This window comes from Acartia tonsa, chromosome 1, assembly GCF_053477335.1.
Source record: "Acartia tonsa isolate MP-2025a chromosome 1, ASM5347733v1, whole genome shotgun sequence".
In the NCBI taxonomy this organism is placed as follows: Eukaryota; Metazoa; Arthropoda; class Copepoda; order Calanoida; family Acartiidae; genus Acartia; species Acartia tonsa.
The window spans coordinates 23031721-23050427 of record NC_137260.1 but is presented as its reverse complement, the minus strand read 5'-3'; the positions used below and the strand labels follow the sequence as shown (position 1 = coordinate 23050427).

The following is an 18707-nucleotide window of genomic DNA, read 5'->3' as shown; positions in this document are numbered from 1 at the left end:
AAGCCTTTGTTTGTGTGTCATAAACTTCAAGGAATCACCTATTCATTTAATAATATATAAGAAGCCTCTGAATTCTATACCAGAATGTTAGTGAATGTTTAATTTGTTTATATCTTAAAGTTTTTCAATTAAAATCAAAATTGTTTTTTAAATAATAAATTTAATTTACCTGTCTTTCTTTTGTATTTTTTTGATAAAACTATATAAAAATTTTATTTTATATTTAAGTTGATTGATTTTGGAAGCGCAGTTGTCATACCAGATGGTTTCAAATATGTTGAGGTTTTCTTTTATGCTGTTCATAGACAAAACGTGTTCTATAAAGTTTCCAGGTATGATCCTACAGGACTTGATCCTGATCCCAACGTCTCCAGAAAACATTGAATGGCTCCAGTGGCCGCATATTTTTACTCGTCTTCCTGTTACTAACTATCAATTTTCAAGAAAGAAAGGGCATAACTATTAACCACAAATTCACCATATGAAAATTTTGCAATTTGGTATCAAGAGTTCGAAACCCTACCTAAATATTAGTTATCCATATATCTTGTATGGTCAAGGAATCTTATCATTTTATTTAGATGTTGTACTATTTGTTTGGACTATAGTTACTGTTTGTGTGTAGATACATAAATTATTGTTTATAGGTAGAAAAAATCAGTGGTACCGAGGAATATTTACCCCCTGAATGTTTTCAAGGATTTTTCACATGTACAGGTTTTAATACTTGGATATTATTTTGATAAAAAGGAATAGGTAGCGATGAACATATAAAAAAGTTTATTCCGGGGCTCGGCAGCAGTGCATGAGCCCAAATCTTAAACCCACTTTCGTTCTTGAACTATGTATTTCTATGAAAAAAGGATACATTCAGATATTCAGATACGAGTTAAATGATACGAGTATTTAACTAATGGCTTACAGACTGCTGATTGAGCCGAGCTCTAGTTTATTGAAAACATTTTCATTATTTGTTTTTTTAATCTGAAATAAACTTTTAGTAACATTATTTTTTAACCTAGCCTATCCTTTATTGAGTGATTTAAGGTAAAAAGCTGGTGACCAAACTAAGCCTGGCAGTTGATATCTGGTGCCTGGCAATTTTCTTCCTAGATTTATTCCAGGTTTCAAAGAATTCAATTATTCATAATAAATCAAGCCTATTTACAAATAATCAAACTTTTTCTCTTTTCACTTAGATTTTCCTTTAGATTTTATTTCACTCTTTTACACAACTTTCTGATATTTAACTTTTAACTGTATTTAGGGGGGGGGGGTGTATTTGAACACCCCCCCCCCCCTGCAAATTAAAAAGCTGGACCAGTTCTCATTTATGCAGCTCGATATCTATATAATATCCGCAGAAATTGTCTATAATAGATAATCTTTTTTATATCTTATTTATTTTTAAGGACTTGGATAGTGAACAACATATAAATTTGAAAAAGCATGACTTACAAAGACTTCCTAAAGAACTAAAAAACAACAAAGGTTAAAAGTTATATCTAGTTTTTCATTTTTTTTTTTAAATTTAAAAACATTTAACAAAGTCCTGTTTCAGAACTACAAGATCTTTTGGAGAAATGTCTTAGCATAGAAGCAGACAATAGACTTTCTGCAGTTGAGGTACTAGAATTCATATGGTGAGAGAAGAAAATAATTATACCTAATGTCATTATTTAAAATTGTTTCTAAAATTATCATTCGTAATAATGAAATAAATAATAATAAAATTAAAAATCTTAAATTTCTATATTCATAACACAAAGTAGACCAAAGGACATACATAACCTAAAACTTTTACATTGAATCATTATTTTATTATTGTTGAAAAAATAAATCCAAATCTTCCCAGCGAGACATTTCTCCATAGAGTCGCCTACGAGCTCGTGCAATATATGTACCGAGTCCTATGCTACCTCGAATCCTATTCGCCATGAATTAACACCTAATTTTTTGGCGAACAACGTTGGAAAATCGTCCTTTCAAACAAAAGGTAGCATGAGAGTTCGCCATCGATATCGTGGCAGAGTATGGGGCGAAGTCGCACAATAGTAGCATAAATTAAAATGCGTCATTTGAGATCTCGATGGCGACTCGAAACATTTCTTATACGAACTCTTAAATGCTCCAAACACAGTGGGAAGCTATAATCTTAGAGAAAAGTGGAAGGCGCATGTAGGGAGAGAGAGATAGAGGAGAGAGAGAGACAGAGAGAGAAAGAGATTGATAGAAAGAATGAGTCATTCTCCATCATGTCTCCATATGGAAAACATGTCTCTCAATTTATTCATAATTAGACGCATTGCTTAATTGACTAGACTTTCAACTTAGCAGTTATCATACCATTCTCGGCTTAACATACTGAACATTAAGATATGTTTCTATATTTGTTGTTGTTTAAAAAAAGAATGCCTTTTAAAAATTACTTTTTTTCATCAAAGACTATCAACACTCTATAACATTATGAATTACCATTTTTTATTGTTTTCAGTTGGAAAACAGAAAGATTGATAGAGTCTTTAAAAAATTATTTGAGTCCCTAGTGGCAAATTTATAAACTATATTTTTCTCCCTATCAATTTTGATCATGGGTTGATTGTGTGTTTGATGTATGTGTGTGTTAACACCGTAAAATGCTACATTTGAGCGACATCGTGTTTTTTCTTCTGCTAGTATTTTCGAGGTCGCCAAAGTTAGCAGAAAAGCTAATAATTTATGAGGTAGCAAGCTACTAAAGTAGGAGCTCTAAAATACTAGCTAGCTACCATCTTACGAGCTCACAAAAGTTCGTCAAAATGCTACTCTTAGAGATATCGAAAAAGGTAGCATGCTACCTTTTTTTAAAAAGGTTTCGCTGGGTTATGTTCAACAGCATAAAAATATATAGATTTCTATCCTACTCCTTCAGAGCAATACCAGCAAACAAATCAATATATCACAAAATACATATAAAATAATTGACAATTTAGAAAAGCACGAATTTTAGAAAATTGGACTATAGGAAAGAATAAGAGAAAACTAGAAAGGAATAAGGCAAGAATTTGGGTAATGCAGGTATTGGAATAAAGGGAAAATTACAGATTAAAAATTATGCAATTGCACACCTCATACGGGCGTGAGGCTACTGTCTGTGACAATTTAACGTCAGGTGCAACAACCAAATATAACTAAGAAGAGCCAATCTCTACTTTTCTGTCCAAACACTTGGAGTATTAGGTAACACCCAACAGACAACCAACTCTTGGATTGTAAGATCATTGTCTGGAATTCCTAACTGTGGATAGTAATGGATTATGCCTGTTTTGGGACAAGACATCGCCCCTCTCTAGCTATTAATGTCTTGCATCTGACATTTAGCAAAGCTGGATCTTTAAATCATTTCAATGGTGCGCCATTCGGGGTGCGCCGAATTTCAGCCAATCACAGCGCGGCAATTCGTAAAATGCTGTGCTCTCATTGGTGGAAAGTTGGCTTACCCTGATTTGTCGCACCATTGAAATGATTTAAAGATCCAGCTCAGTAGAAACCATTTTTAACGTCTATGAAGCTATGTTGAGCCAAGAATTGAACCAATCACCTCCCCGACGACAAGCAAATATCAATGTCGCGGGTTAGATCGAACAGGAAAATACTGTATAACCCCAGGCATCTAAAGTGATAAGACAATGGCCGATAAATTGATGTACCTCCCTATTGATGATACACAAATTTACCCCTTCTGTATATTACAATGAGTAGTTGAAACTTTTGGATACTCAACTAAATGAAACAACCAATCAAAATTTAAAGACCCCAAGGTTGTTAAGCTAACGAATAAGAAAAACGTTATTCTAAGACTTTGTGAACTAGTGTAATAAATGTTCCCTCCCTCCCTGGTTTAACCCTCTATATCCTGAACTTCTATTTCAAGTCTCAATTTCTAAGTTTTGAGAGGTATGATTAAGGTGTCGAATCCAGAATTCTCACTGGAAAAGAGTTTTCATTTCACACCCCGCGGATCCAGCTAAACTTTTCACCCCACGCGTTAATGTCTGTATATTTTAAATTACTTTATATACCATACAAAGAACAAAAACAGATTAACAGAAAGGTAACTGGAAAAATAAACAATGACGGAAACAGATTCGCAGCAATTTCAATTTCGAATAAATTCTTTTAATACAAATTTGCGTTTGAAAAACCATTTCAAATAAAAAAAAATAAAAAAAATAATGTTTAATGAGTCATTAGACATTAACTATAGATTATACCTAAAATATACCATATTACTACAGAAAAAGATAATTAAGATTAATAGATCATTACAAAATTATAATTAATGATAATGCCTTACAGACCGACGTGTTGTTGATACTGACATACTAACATTTTATACTTGATTAAGGAGATGAATCGCTTTTTACATGGTGTAAAATAGTCCTAGTAATTACCATTTTAAATATCACGCCATTAGAATAACTGCAAAAACAAAAGTTTTATGTGAAAATGTCTACAAAAAATCAATTCAAACATGCCCAAATTGGTGCATACAGTTATCGAGATGGACGGACTCTTAGGTAAAAAAAAACCTCAATTATGAAATAAATAATCTAATTTTGTACACACATGTCTTTAGGTTGCACAACATCTTTTTAGCTCTTAATTTAGAAATTCACCAACAATTGAACCGCTAAGTGAACATTAAGACTGCTTTAGGCTATTTTGGAAGGGTGTTTAAGAGGAAATACCAAACCATATTGTGTATTTCATATCTTGCAAAACTGAAACTGGTTATCATCTAATAGATGCCTTTAAAGTCTAGGGCCGCAATAGTTCTAATGTACGAAATTTTGCAATCAGAAACATTATGGAGTCTCGTAATCATGGACGTAAGTAATCGTTGTTAATTTTTCGCACATACAAAATAAATTATATCAACAAATACATAATTTATCAGGGAGGAAGGAGACATTAGGCTAATTATTGATCTAATCCCCAATTTTTTATAATAACGATTTATTATTCGTCGGCTAAATAAGACTTAATAACTTTTGCATTTTGATTGGTTTATTCATTAAGTGGAGTATCCACACGTTTAAACGACTAATTGTAATCTAAAGAAAAAATTAGCATCATTGGGGATGTATCCCTTTAGGTCCCTGATAATTTATACTTGATGAGGATAAATTCACAACAACAATAACAAAAACATGCATTTTAAGCGGAAACGTGAAAGGACTTTAAAATAGCAATTTTAGGATTGCATGAAAGCAAAAAAGAGCCATAATATAGAAAAATGTCATTTTTCTAACATACACTGAAAATCTTATAATATAACGATAAGTTAAGTCTGTTTATGGGTCAAGATAATAACTTTATTATTGTCATGACCCTAACTTTGTATTCAGTGTTTCATTTAATGTAAGGTTAACAGATGATCATGAAACAAACAAACTTATAGAGTAGCTGCTCTTTTCATAACAAATCAAGTAATTTAGAAACTCAACAATAATAATAAATTAAGCTAGTTACAATTAACTCATTAACTGCTTAAATTCAACTTTTTGAAACGTGTTTTTAAACAAACAATTTTCGATTATTGTTATTATATTTTTTAGCAAGTAAAAATGTTGACGTTACCAGATTTGAAAGAGGAAGAAATTGAAAAGGTCAGTTTTAATTTTGGTTAGAAGTGCAACTACTTTATCAATAAACCTGTACGTTTTTATGACAATGCAATGCATTATTCTGACGTTCTACAAATAACTTTATACTTTACTAACAGATTTTTAATATTCTAATAGGGTTGGGCCGGATATCCGGCCGGATACCGGATATTGAAACTATCCGGCCGGATATCCGGCAATATAATCTTTTATATTTTACAACAAAAATCTCTGCTTTTTTAATCTTAAGTTGAAGAACAATTTTTTCTGAATATGTTTATCTTTATGTAAATTTTATATTAGAAATCTCAAAACATAAATTTCCGCGGTGGCAGCAGTACTTGGCAGCTGCCAGCCGCAACCGACGGTTTGCAGGTAAACGGCAACGGATTTTATGAAATTGTAATATGTCATGAAGATATATAAAAAAAACCTAAGTTTAAAATTTGAAATCTTTAAGTAAAAATTTGCTGTCACAGGAACCGTTTAAAGATTTCTGGAGACCTGGGGACTCGCGGGGGACTCTAACCTTGCGGGGTCAATTGCCTAACCCTGCGGGGCAACCACCTAACCAAATATAACCTAACCTAACCTAAAATAACCTATTAAAAGCAATTGTAAAAATACAACGAATCGCCCCTTAAGGTGCGTTGCTACGAAAGGGACTATATCCTTTTTTGATACTTTAATATGTAGTAATTTGGCCGGTTATCCGGCCGGATATCCGGTAATTTAGACGGATAACCGGATATTTGCCGGATACCGGCGTTGACCGGATATCCGGCCCAACCCTAATTCTAAATTTAAATTGCTAGAAATTGAACATCAAAACCGATTGATATCCGCAATATTAGAACCAGTTCTAAGCCATACTGAAAAATCATGTAACAAAACTAACAAAACTTGTTTAAATCCTATTTTTTTTATATCCGCGGAAAGGTGTCTATTAAACTATGCCATAAATAACTATTAAAAAATTAGTTTAGTAACAATCTAAACATTTTAACCTAATTAAAAAAAAATTAGATTTATTTTGTATAATTGCTATAGACTGAAGCTTACAAGAATTTCCTTGCAAATTGTCGTATGTTTCCAAGTGGATTTGTTAGATTTTATCCAGGTATTTTAATATTTTCATAGGGAAGCAACTCTACAATTCGTGGATCTTGTTGTAAAGTATCAACCTAAGACAGTGTAACGTCAGGTCAAACAATCCCCATAACAAAGTAACAGGATAGCTGTCTGTCTGTTTGTCTGTGTGTTTATATGTATGTTTATATCGAAGGATCTCGCTAACCGTTGAACCGCTTGGGTTCTCCTTAACAGGGTAGCTTCTCATAGATCCCAGGAAGGTTTATAACTATTTTGAGGGAGTGTACCACAACCCTCACAAGAGAAATCGCCGCTAGTCAATAATAAAGAATGAAAATAATGTCTACTTCTCTTGTATGGGCCACAGGATTCGACCTTATCTATTAATGTATCTTAACTGACTTCACATTATTTTTTAATATCTCTCGTATGAAAGGTTAGGGTCAAAAATTCATAATCGAACCCGACACCTCCCCGACTGCAAGAATATTACCAATTTTGCTAATTTTTTTGTGGTCATAAATAAATAAATAAATCTAGAATATAAAAATTAAGTTTTCATTAAGGAGGTTGTGTTCTCCCTCCATGTTACAAAGATTTTCATGAAAGTTTGCGAGGTTTCCAACTCAGGGAAGACGACATTTGGGTGGCCTCATTTCCAAAATCTGGCACAACATGGACCCAGGTACAATAAGAAGTAAAAAGACTTTAATTAGTAATTACACTTTCACAGGCATTTTTCTTCAAAGTGCCTTGATGAGCACAGCACACCTATCACCATTTTTTATTAAATAAATTGAAAATTAGGGGTTTGGGTTGTTTTAGTTTAGGTTTGTAAATATTGGATAATGGGTAGCCCAGCAGGGTTATGGCACCGCAAGTACAGTCCCAACAAGGGTTAGGCATAGGGAAAAATTAAATCACCCCCCCCCCCCCACCCACCTTATTTTTAATTCATTTCAAAATGTTCTAACCTTATTGGTGATGCTACTATTCTATAATTATGGTGTATCTGTGCATCTATCTGCAATCCACATGTCAACTTAAGTTTCGTGATTTTTAATACATTTTACATTTTATTTAACCTTACTAAAATTCTTGATTCCTTTTTGCTGTAATATAATATAGTTTACTATTCTTTTCGTTTAATCTATTATTATAAATTTCCAAATTGCACCACTTATTTTTGTTTTAATTTAGGAAATGGTATGGAATATTATTAATGATGTTGATTTAGAGACAGCCAAAACTGTAAATGTTGATCATAGAGCACCTTTTCTTGAATTAACTGGTATTTTAGAGGTAATTATGGTTTAATTGAGGATAAATTTGCAGGGTATTAAGGGAAAGAAAAATGAACAAAAAGTTGATTAAAATTAGTGGTGGAAAAGTTACTGCTGGTTTATTTAAGTACACAAAAGATAAAACTATTTTCCGAATTAAGATTATTTTAGAGAAAAGGGATTCTTTTCCATGGTCGTTTTTTTCTAACAGGGAAGAGCCTTCAAATAATTGAATATTTGTTTTGGAAGCTGAGCTGGATCTTTAAATTGTTTAGTGGTGCGCTGAATAGGGGCAATCCAGTTAGGCGCACCTAGATATTATTAGATTTCAATCTTTAAATCAAAATGGAATAGGCGAATCAGCGCACCCAGTGGCGCGGTACTGGCGCGGCAATGGCACTCAACGAGTGACATTGCCACGCCAAACCGGGGTGAACTGGATCGCCCTAATTCAGCGCACCACTAAACGATTTAAAGATCCAGCTCTGTTAAAACTCTCTCCTAAAATATGACGTCAATCAGAATAGTTTAGAAATAACACTTGTCCCGGTTTTTTGGAGATTCTATTACCAGCTTTTTTATTTTGTTGTAGTATACTATGGCAGCTAGGAGTTCTGGTGCAGACAAACAACGTAAATATTAAGTTTTAGAATAGCTGCACTCCAAATATGTCTGTCGAATTCGGTAATGCATTCAAAACATTTATTTGATTTTTGAAAAATTAAAGTTATATTTTTAAATTAACGTACATGTTGATTATGCATAGATTTGAAAATACACAACATGACGACAAAATCATAGACTGTCTTGCATAGACGTCCAAGCTATTTTTTTAGGGGGGTAAAAAATTTTAAGGGGAAGGGGGTAATTCGTATTTGGGGGGGTAAAATGGAGCGCGAAGCGCGCCGAAATTTTTTTTTACCCCCCCCAAAATTTTTACCCCGGGGGTAAAATTTGCTTGGGGGGGTAATAACCCCCCTGAAGTCTGTTGGGGGGGGGGGGTAAATTTAGTTTACCCCCCCCCAAAAAAAGATTTATCCCCGGGGTAAAATTTTAGTGGGGGTAATTTAAATTTTATTAAATATTTAGTATTAAAAAATCGTTTGGGGGGGGGTAATCGCCCCATCCCCCCCCCCCCTTGGACGTCTATGCTGTCTTGCCAACTTTGTAGGATATTAGGATCTATGTATGACTCATTTCACACATATGATCAAATAACAAAAGCAGTATATAATTTATAGCGGAAATCTCTCTGTTCTTGTAAATCCTAAAGGCTATTGATCTGGCAATTTTTTACCTTTTATTTGTTTTACAATTTTAACCTACAGAATGGGTAATATTGTTTATCTTCATTGAGGATTTTATTCAAATTATCCCTAAGTAAGTAACATCTTTAAATTGTTTATTTTAGATATTGCAGAAAAGCCAGCCATGTTTGACTCTCTTGGTCTTGTCTCCAGTCTTTCTCTTGATAAACCTAGGTATAAACAATTTCCTTAATAATATACAAAGTGTTTAATATATTAAACATTGCACATTCCCTTGCCCCCAATTTATTTTATTTTAACCTTTATCCTCCTATATATGTCCGGGTTTTTTTTATTCACATCAATTTACTTTTTGCATTTATTCGTTGTTTAAAACAAGATTTTGTACTATTTAGCAATAACAAAGATTTTCAAAAATTTTAAACTTGACATCAACTAAAGTTCTTAATTCTTTAGAGTGATAAAGACCCATCTACCAGTAGAGCTAATGCCAAAAGAGGTAAAATAATATTTACAATATTAATGAAATCTGTCTGTTTGGTAACTTATTGTTTTACTGTCCAATCAATAGTGTTTTAGTTCACCTTTTTAGGGAAGCTTCATACATGTTCTGTGCAATACTTTATGTAGAGGATCAATCTAGCAATAGAAATTAAGTCATTAATAAAACTTTGAATAGGATTTATGTCTTTTACTCTGAGGAATAAATATCCTAGAGGCACATCAACACCTATTATACTATTTTTAAAAAGTATTAATTTCAAATGCTGTTAATTATATAATTTCATAATTTTTTAGGTGTTGGAAAAGCATAAAATAATTTATGTTTCAAGGAACCCGAGAGATGTTGTTCTATCTTTCTATAATCATTGGAGATTATTACAAGTTTATACAGTAAGATCCTTTTTCCAATATGAAATAAGAATATTTTTGTTTTTATGGTAAGTGATTATCGACGTGTAATATTTTAAAAATCAATAGTATTAAGCAAAAGAAGGAAATAATACACAAAATAGTATTATAGTTACTTAATATTTTTAAAACTTGAAATAATATCTTTAGCTGTAATGCTACTTTGCTATAGAATGATAGGGAGAAAATATGAGTACCACCTATACTAAGTGCAGTCAATATCCTCTAAAATCAATAAAACATTTGGAATGATAGTGCAGCAATTACCTTTTATAATACAATTAAGGATTTTAATTGCCATTTATCTGAAAAGTTTATTTCCTCGATATAAAAAAGAATTTGTATAACTCTGTGAACCCTAAATCTTCATGCGGTTTTTGATATCTTTGTTATGATTCAATCTATGCATATAAGGATTGCTTTATCGTTTTCCAGGTCCTATAACTATGCTGCTAGACCTTTTTTTTGTCTAGGGGGGGGCATTTTGATTATATGTATATACCTATTTTAAACAAGGGAGTTTTAAGGGGGTGATTTACTTGATTATGGGCCTTCTAATCCCTATTCCTTCTTCCCCATCCCTTCCTCCCATCCCTTTCCCCCATCCCTTCCTCCATCCCTTCTCCCCCTCAATTCCCCTATCCCCTCTCCCCCTCCAATACCCCCTCCCTATCCCCAATCTATATCCCCCATCCCTTAAGCTAAAAGGTATCTTGCAAAAAAAATCTTTAGGGACTTGATTTAACTTTGATTGGTTGTTTAATTAAGTTGAGTTTCCATATGTTCTATCCACTAATTATAATCTTTAGCAAACAGTTCCTGGTTGTCTTCGGAACATCAGGCAGTCCAGCCCTCTAAACTCTAACTCGGCTGGTAATATGTTGGTTTCAGGATAATTCTAGTGTGATTTTTCTCAACTCCACCTCACTTATTGTCCTCCTATCCCATTATTTTCTTTTGTTTCTTTTTAGCCTGCCTTCATTAAACTATCCTTGCACAGTTCTATGATCAAGGCTAAGTGTTTGAGGCAATTTCTAACGTATTACCCCCTCACAATAAAGCATATGAATTTTCGCATTCTCTTGTTCACTATATACGACTCATAATTCCTAAAAAGAAAGTAAATTTGATTATTTTTAAGGTTTGGTAAAATTTATTATAAACATTAAAATGGCTTAATAAAAAACACTATAAATCCAAAAAAAAATTGATTTTGTCACCTTTGAAACAAACAATGTGTTGATGCTTCTCAACGAAAACTTTGTTTCATAGACAAGAAATGGAAATCTGCATATTTTTAGGGAGATTTTGCTGGGTTTTTTGATTCATTTCTTGAGGGTTGTTCTGGATATTATTGTCCTTTCTTCAGCCATAACATCAACTACTGGAATATTAGGTAAATAAATATTCATTTCAGAAATTTGGAACCTTTAACCATTAGTTTTCAATTTATTTATTTAGTTTTTAATTTGCATATATAGTTTTTAATTAAATAATGTGTCCCATTTGTAAAATGTTGAGGTAATGAACTTACCTAACTACATAAATTTAAAATCGGAGTTTAGCCTTTTTCTGCTTAGGGGTCACCTTCACAACTTTAACAAGGGGAGGTCCTTTACGCAAAACAGGATATGTGTCTGTTTGTGTGTGTGTGTATGTCACTAACTGCTGAACCAATAGGGTTCTTCTTCACAATGTAGCTTCTTAAAGGTCCTGGGAATATTTATGACTATTTTGGGTGAGGGTACCTCCACCCTCCCATGAAAAATTGACCTTGGTAAAAAATTGTCCCTCTTACTTTTTCATCTTTAGTCACCCCTTCTCTCAAGTGCTCCTAGAGGCCTCTAGGGGCGTAGCCGCTATTATACTTTACAATATTAGTTTGCTTACACTACCTTTATTTTTTGTCACTTAAGCTTTGCTTTTATCGGTTCTTGTTTGATTGTAGAGAACAAAAGAACATTCTATTTTTGTTCTATGAGGATATGCAAAAAGATTTGCGAGGAATTGTTGCACAAGTTTGCAATTTTATTGGCAAACAGCTTTCACAGAAACAGGTAAACATTCATTTTAGGGGAAATAACAACTATTAAGAAATTTTGAAGATTGTCATAAATACAGCTAAATAATGGATGTATTATACTTGGATCTTACACGCATCGAGCTAAAATAACGATTCCTCCCTTTCACACATTTAATTCATCTTCTCCCCTCCTACTGAATGAACGAACTGACCAATAAATGAGTTCCATGTTGGCATGCTAAATTGACGACAATAAACTCATTTAACTATGAAGTAGAATAGTTAATTTAATCGAAACATAAGACTTTTCAATTATCTAAATGAACCAGATTATCTCACTCATTGACTTAGGCTTAACTGTTATTTAGATAGAAGATTTACATGATCATTTACAGTTTGATAAAATGAAGAATAACCCAGCAGTGAATAAGGTATAACAATTTATACATATTTATACAAAGCAAAATGTCATATACGATGTATATCTATAATCAAGTCCTAAAAATGAAAGTATGTATTTTATATTTTGCAGCAACTTAATGTACAATTTTGTTCAATGTTCTGTTTTTTAAGTTCTGTAACACGGGTTATTGCTCGTTTTTCATTCATTCTGATTTTAGAGCTTCGCTTTCTCCGTAAAATCTGTTATTGTGATCAACAAAGAAATAAATTTACTAATGTTATACATATTTAACTAAAATCTTTTCAAATCAAAAGGAGAAAGAAATAGATGCGCGAAGAAAAACCTTGGGATTAAGTGATCAAGCCCAAGGAAGATTTATGAATAAAGGTATTGTATGATTTTAATCTTGAATTAAAACAACTTATAAAATATATATACCCACCCATACAACTACCTGGTTCTAGTGGGCGGGACCTTTTTCGTCTGCTAGCAAAATGCTTTCTGTTCTTTAAAAGATACGTTGCCGTGTTAATATTTTCGACGCTATTGGCTGATATTGAAAGACCCAATTGAAAGTAAGTACAGGGTCCCCATACAGTTATTTGACTCTTGCCCCCTATATTCTTTTACTTTAATACTAAAAAATACCAAAGTCGTTATAAAGGTTCAATTGGAACGCTGATAAGTCAGACAAATAAAGTTAAAACTTTTGGCTATTAATAGCTTAAAATTTACTAGCAGATTTGCCCCTAGAGGCCAATAGATGCACTTGAGTTGTGAGAGGTTGAATTCGACTCTTTATATTCTATTTTACTTTTTTTCAAAATTGTGGGGATTCCCTTTTTTGTAAGGGGGGGGGGAGGGTACTTCCCTCCACCCATTTTAGTTCTGATTTTAATATTTTTGTGGTAATTTTTTTGGGGAGGGTGGTGGTACCCAAGAAGTTCCATATTCGTCCAGCGGTTATCAACATTCTTTGGAACTGACAGACACTCAAACATAGATCCTTATAATGCATGATTATAACACCACACAAAGATCACAGACTTCTTTTTCCAGGTAAATCTGGAAGCTGGCGGACAGGTTTGACTGCAGACCAAATATCAAGAATACAAGAATGGGAAAATGAATATCTAAAACAAACTGATCTAAGATTTCAATATGATTGATTTCCGTCCCCTATCATTAAAAAATCTAAGTTTGAATGATTTGAAAAAGGATGTCAACATCCATAAGTAGCGAAGCACTTCTAATCATGGATGACAAACGGACAATTTTGATCATAATAAAATCCTTTATAATAATTAAGTATCTCTGTCTTTTAAAGCTTATCCAACGGAACAAGTAAATAATATATTAGATACTTATTGGTACAAGGAATACTCCCCAAAAATTCAGCGGCCATCTTAAATAGCAGCCAAAAAATCATATTTCCACAATAGCATTACAGACGGACTAACGCAACTTTAGAGTAACTTTTCTTATTTGTGCATGTATTATAAATAAATAAGGATGACAACATCCATAAGTAGCGAAGCTCAAAAATTATGATTGTATATCAGGAAAAAAATACTATAAAGCAGTGTCATATATTAAATATTAATATTGGTAAAATAGGGAAATCATCACATCTTTAAAATCACGCAACCTTAAAAACATGAAAACTTAAAAATCTAGGAATCGATCTAGCACCGCAAATAATAGACAAATCTTAATGAAACTTGATGGAAATATGTAGAACATGAGCATACTCAATCCCTGATAATTTCAACCGTCAATCCTGAATAGGAATTGAGAAAACCATGAAAACCAAAAAAATCTAGAAATCGATCTAACACCCCAATTAATAAAAAAAATATTAATAAAACTAAAATATGTAGAATATAAAATTAATTAATCTCTGAAAATTTCAGCCCTTTATCTTGAAAAGGAGTTGAGAAAATCACGAAAACGTAAAAATCTAGGAATCGATCTAGCACCCCAAATAACAAACAGACGGACAAAACAATGTATATATTAGATGGGCATATATAGTGGGAATCTTCACTAAAAGTTTCAGCTGTCTATCTTGAATAGGAGCCGAGAAAATCACGTTTCCCCCAATTTATTAATTACGGACAGACGGACGGACGGACGGACATTGTAAATTATAGAGTAGCTTCGCTACTAATAACTACTAATTATAAAGTGTCAAATTTAAGTTTGCGATTGTTAAGCTTGTTGTTTGATATATTATTTAACTTCATACGCGTTTAATTAAGACAGTTTTTTTTTAGTTATTTGAAGAAAAAAATATAAAAATCAAGATATTTGTAATAACCTTATTTTAAACTGATTTAAATGTACAGACATACCATAGCAAACTATACAAGAAATTATAAATAAGCTATAATGATATATTTTATTTAATAAATATCATAAATAAATTTATTTTAAATACACTTTTGAATAACAATTGGTTACCAATTAAGAAAAAAAATTTAATGAAATATTGATATGATTTCACAAAATGACCTTACAACAATGATATTAAGAGATAGCTCTTACAGGGCTAGTTAAAATCTTAGGTGATTATTTGAGTATTTTTGTGTATTGAGTAATCAAAATAAATAGTGGTTTCCCATAAAGTGCTTTATAGAGCAAATAAACCCACATAACTAAACCTTTTCTTCTAAAAACAAGAACACTAATTTCATAGGATTATTTACAGTAGGATAAAAGTATAAACAAATGAGATCAAAACTTTTGTTAAATCTTTTGCTTTTATTTTGCAAAATAAACAAATTTTAGAATATTTTGGCAAAACACAAAAATGGTATAATAACACTTATTTAATAAAGCATATTTGATACTAAAAAATAATTATACAAACATCATTTTACATAGATTGACTCAATTTTCACTTCTGACAATATAGATGGTTTTTAAGGATATTTTTGTGAAGTTTTTAGTCTAGTATAACTTTTTTTTACGTTTTCTTACTAATTTTATTGATCTTTATTTTATTTAATAGATTTATTTCTTTCAGGTGCAGAAAAAAAAGTAAAATACCTTTGTTTAATTACTATTAAAACTATAAAAATAAACGAAAGGTATGAAAAAATCTAGGGGTCATTTAAAATTCAATCCTCAGGGGATTAAACCCACAAATTACACCTAAACCCTTAACCCCTTTCTTCCATTCAAATACCCCAACATAACCAAACCTAGTGTTAGTGCTTTTTGTTCAATTTTCTGAAAATATACATTTCAATGTTCACCATTTTATAGGATAAAGGATAAACAAGGACAAAATTGCTTTAAACAGTGGGGATAGATTTAAACAATTAATTCATCAGATCAAGTTGGGGAGGGGGCGGAGCCGCTTTCTGACAGGTTCCAAAGTCTCTTCTGGATCTTGAGGTATCCAGGCGGGACCTCTCTGGGGACTCCAACAGTTCTGCTTCCAAGTCATCCTACAAAAATCGATGAATTAAAAAATTTTTTAGAAACTTAGTTTTATAATAATAAATGTTATTTAGGAAAAATAAAAAGTAAAATAAAATTTCTAAGCGACATATAATAAGGAAGTTCCTAATATAATTCAATTGCAGAACGACTTGAGAGTTCAAAATATATTATATAGTTACATTGCATATAAGGTTATGACAGAAGTCTCTGTAACCGCTGAACCGATATGGTTCTCCTTCACAGTGTAGCTTCTGAGAATGTTTTTATAAAAATGACTCCCCAATTTTTTTTTTATTTTACTTTTTTAAAACTGAAACTCATAGAGGGGGGGTCAACTCCCCCCCCCCCCCACACATACACAGCTCAAGGGTCCCTAGAGGCCTTTAGGGGCGTAGCCGGTTGTAATATTTATAAAAACATAAGAAAAATTTTTACCTGATCGGGATCAAACTGATACAAGGGCATCATATGATGTCTGTATCTGTCCCATCGGGTTTTTAAGGCCAAACCAACAAGCTGAAAAGTTTAATATTAGTTTAATTAATGAAGTAATAATTCCATTTTTAAAATAAGACAAGCATCAAACTTCTTTAGAATGAGGATAAATTAAAATAGGCAATATTGTCTGTATAAGGTTAGAGTGCGGTAAACTATCAAAGGCTTTAGTTACATCATAAAATATTCAAAGTATAACTTTAAAAATATAAAACGTTATGCTACTTTTGAGTGAAGTATATTTTTAAACGCTTTAGTTAACTCAATTGAATATCAGAAGCTGGTTGTTTGAATATTAAGAGAAATATAGTGATTGAGCCATAGGTTTTCTAGCATTTTTTTGTATTATATAATATGTACATATATAAAAAAATATATAATAAATGAATGTTTACCGCAAATCCAACAAAAAGAATGGAGAAGAGAATGAAGAGACCAATGAAAAGGAAGAAGTGTGACTCCCCCGCAGGGGTGGGAGCCAGTGGGGTGGTGGTGGTCGTGGACAACCATGTTGTGGTTGTACTCGTGGTTGTTGTTGTTGTTGTAGTGGTTGGTGGGGGAGTTGTGCTCTTAACTACAACAGCACACAACAATTTATTGATATCCATGGTCAGTTCTCTAAAACTTAATAAAAGGCAGATAAAGCGGTGTTATTACTGCACGCTTCCTTTAAAAACTTCCGTTTTTTTACCCGTGTTTGACAAGACACTGTTATATACATATTTTTTGTTACAAAATGTACTTCCATATTGAACACTATTCGATTATGTAACGATATACAAACAAGAACCAATTAAAAATGATATAATTAATTACACCAGCCACAACAAAATCAGATAAAAAACCTAGATTTGCATTTTTTATGTGTAAAAACTGTTATTTACTTTACTTTCTTTTCTTACAATTAGAAACTATTTAATTTAAGCATGAAATTACGCAATCCTACTATACTAAATATCCAAATTGTTTTCCTGTTGTTGACAAAGTAGTTGAAGTTGTTGATACGGTTGTTGACAGTTGTGTGGTGGCTGTGGACAACAACTTTATCAGTCGGGTTGTGTAAAGCTGTTGCACAGGAACTCGGGGTACTGGCGCTGAATAATCAATACTTATGTAATCCTTTGTTAAGCCCACATTCTTTTTTAGACTTTATAGATGAAATGTTTGTATTGTATTATAAAAATGCAAAGATAATCTTCTTTGGAAAAAAAGTAAGTTGGTTAAAAAGCTAAAAAACCAAAGATGACCTGGTTATCATAAATCCTAAACTCTGAGAACAAAATCATTATTCTTATATAAAAGTAAGTAGATGTCTATGTGTTTGTCTTTAAAGAATGATCTCGCAAATCACTGAACCGATATTATCTTGTACAGTGTAGCTTCTAACAGGTATGGAAAGGTTTATGACTATTTTGGGGGAGGGTAACATCTTCGTCAAAAGAGAATTAGCCCCCCAAAAAAGACAATCTTTAAAATTTGCTTTACATTGAAGACTAAAATTGAAATTCTGTATGTATATGTCTTTTCTTTATGAAATACATATCTTTAAAAACAAAACAAAGACTTCACCCCCTCCCATCCCAAGTGTACCTAGAGGCCTCTAAGAGCATATACAGATATTTTAGTTAGGTATTTGTTATCCCTGGGGTTTGTGTAGCAGCCACCATGTTGGGAAACTGTCCTGCCATCCTGCTGGACAGGTCACCAGCAGCTGCGGCCATCCGGCTGGCAATATCTGTGGCAACTCCTGGCAGTAAAGGCATTTTTTTTACTCCAGGTTCTAAGGGGTAATTCAACCAATCATATTATAAAAATAGTTTGTTCGATAAGTTCTAGTTAACCACCAAATCGATTGAGTTCTCAAATTTAGGTAAGTTTCATATAGGTCACAAAAATCATTTTTGAAGCATGATCGACAGACTAACGGACCAAGTGAATTAAACGGGATGCTCAGTTATAGGGTATCTTTAAAAATAAATATTATGTCTATCTGAAATGACTTTCTGGAAAATACATTTCTCCAATGTTTCTGATGGACGGACGAATTACAGTAGCTTGCTACGCTACTAACAAAAAAGAACATTTTGGTAGATTTTCTTTTAGCTTATTTCCATGAATGTAATATAAAAAATA

The 18707-nt window shown here is 32.4% G+C and overlaps 2 protein-coding genes and 1 long non-coding RNA gene across 5 annotated transcripts; 2 read left to right on the top strand and 1 right to left on the bottom strand.

The window, feature by feature from the left end:
- Window positions 1-639: 639 nt before the first annotated feature.
- Window positions 640-1500, top strand: LOC145315095 (uncharacterized). Its single transcript, XR_013877951.1, has 3 exons — window positions 640-717; window positions 1048-1124; window positions 1413-1500. It is a non-coding gene; the product is annotated as an uncharacterized LOC145315095 (long non-coding RNA).
- A 4019-nt stretch (window positions 1501-5519) lies between these two features.
- LOC145315071 (luciferin sulfotransferase-like) lies at window positions 5520-14561 on the top strand. Of its 3 annotated transcripts, XM_080155115.1 has the most exons (14): window positions 5520-5651; window positions 5952-6023; window positions 6699-6768; window positions 7307-7425; window positions 7941-8042; window positions 8616-8655; window positions 9435-9504; window positions 9748-9790; window positions 10090-10185; window positions 11505-11599; window positions 12152-12260; window positions 12595-12657; window positions 12944-13016; window positions 13689-14561. In XM_080155115.1, exons 1-14 carry the CDS (start codon window positions 5610-5612, stop codon window positions 13796-13798), a joined length of 1104 nt encoding a protein of 367 aa, XP_080011241.1. In that variant the 5' UTR covers window positions 5520-5609; the 3' UTR covers window positions 13799-14561. The 3 variants fall into 3 exon arrangements, with proteins under 3 accessions (XP_080011241.1, XP_080011248.1, XP_080011256.1); XM_080155122.1 differs by lacking the exon at window positions 5952-6023; XM_080155130.1 differs by lacking the exon at window positions 12944-13016 and having other exon boundaries at window positions 5549-5651; window positions 13689-13850.
- A 454-nt stretch (window positions 14562-15015) lies between these two features.
- Window positions 15016-18184, bottom strand: LOC145326866 (uncharacterized). Its single transcript, XM_080170303.1, has 5 exons — window positions 18165-18184; window positions 17548-17721; window positions 16970-17150; window positions 16515-16595; window positions 15016-16084 (listed from the first exon to the last, which is right to left on the bottom strand). The coding sequence occupies exons 1-5, from the start codon at window positions 18182-18184 to the stop codon at window positions 15956-15958; spliced, it is 585 nt and encodes a 194-aa protein (XP_080026429.1). The 3' UTR covers window positions 15016-15955.
- Between the last annotated feature and the right edge of the window lie 523 nt (window positions 18185-18707).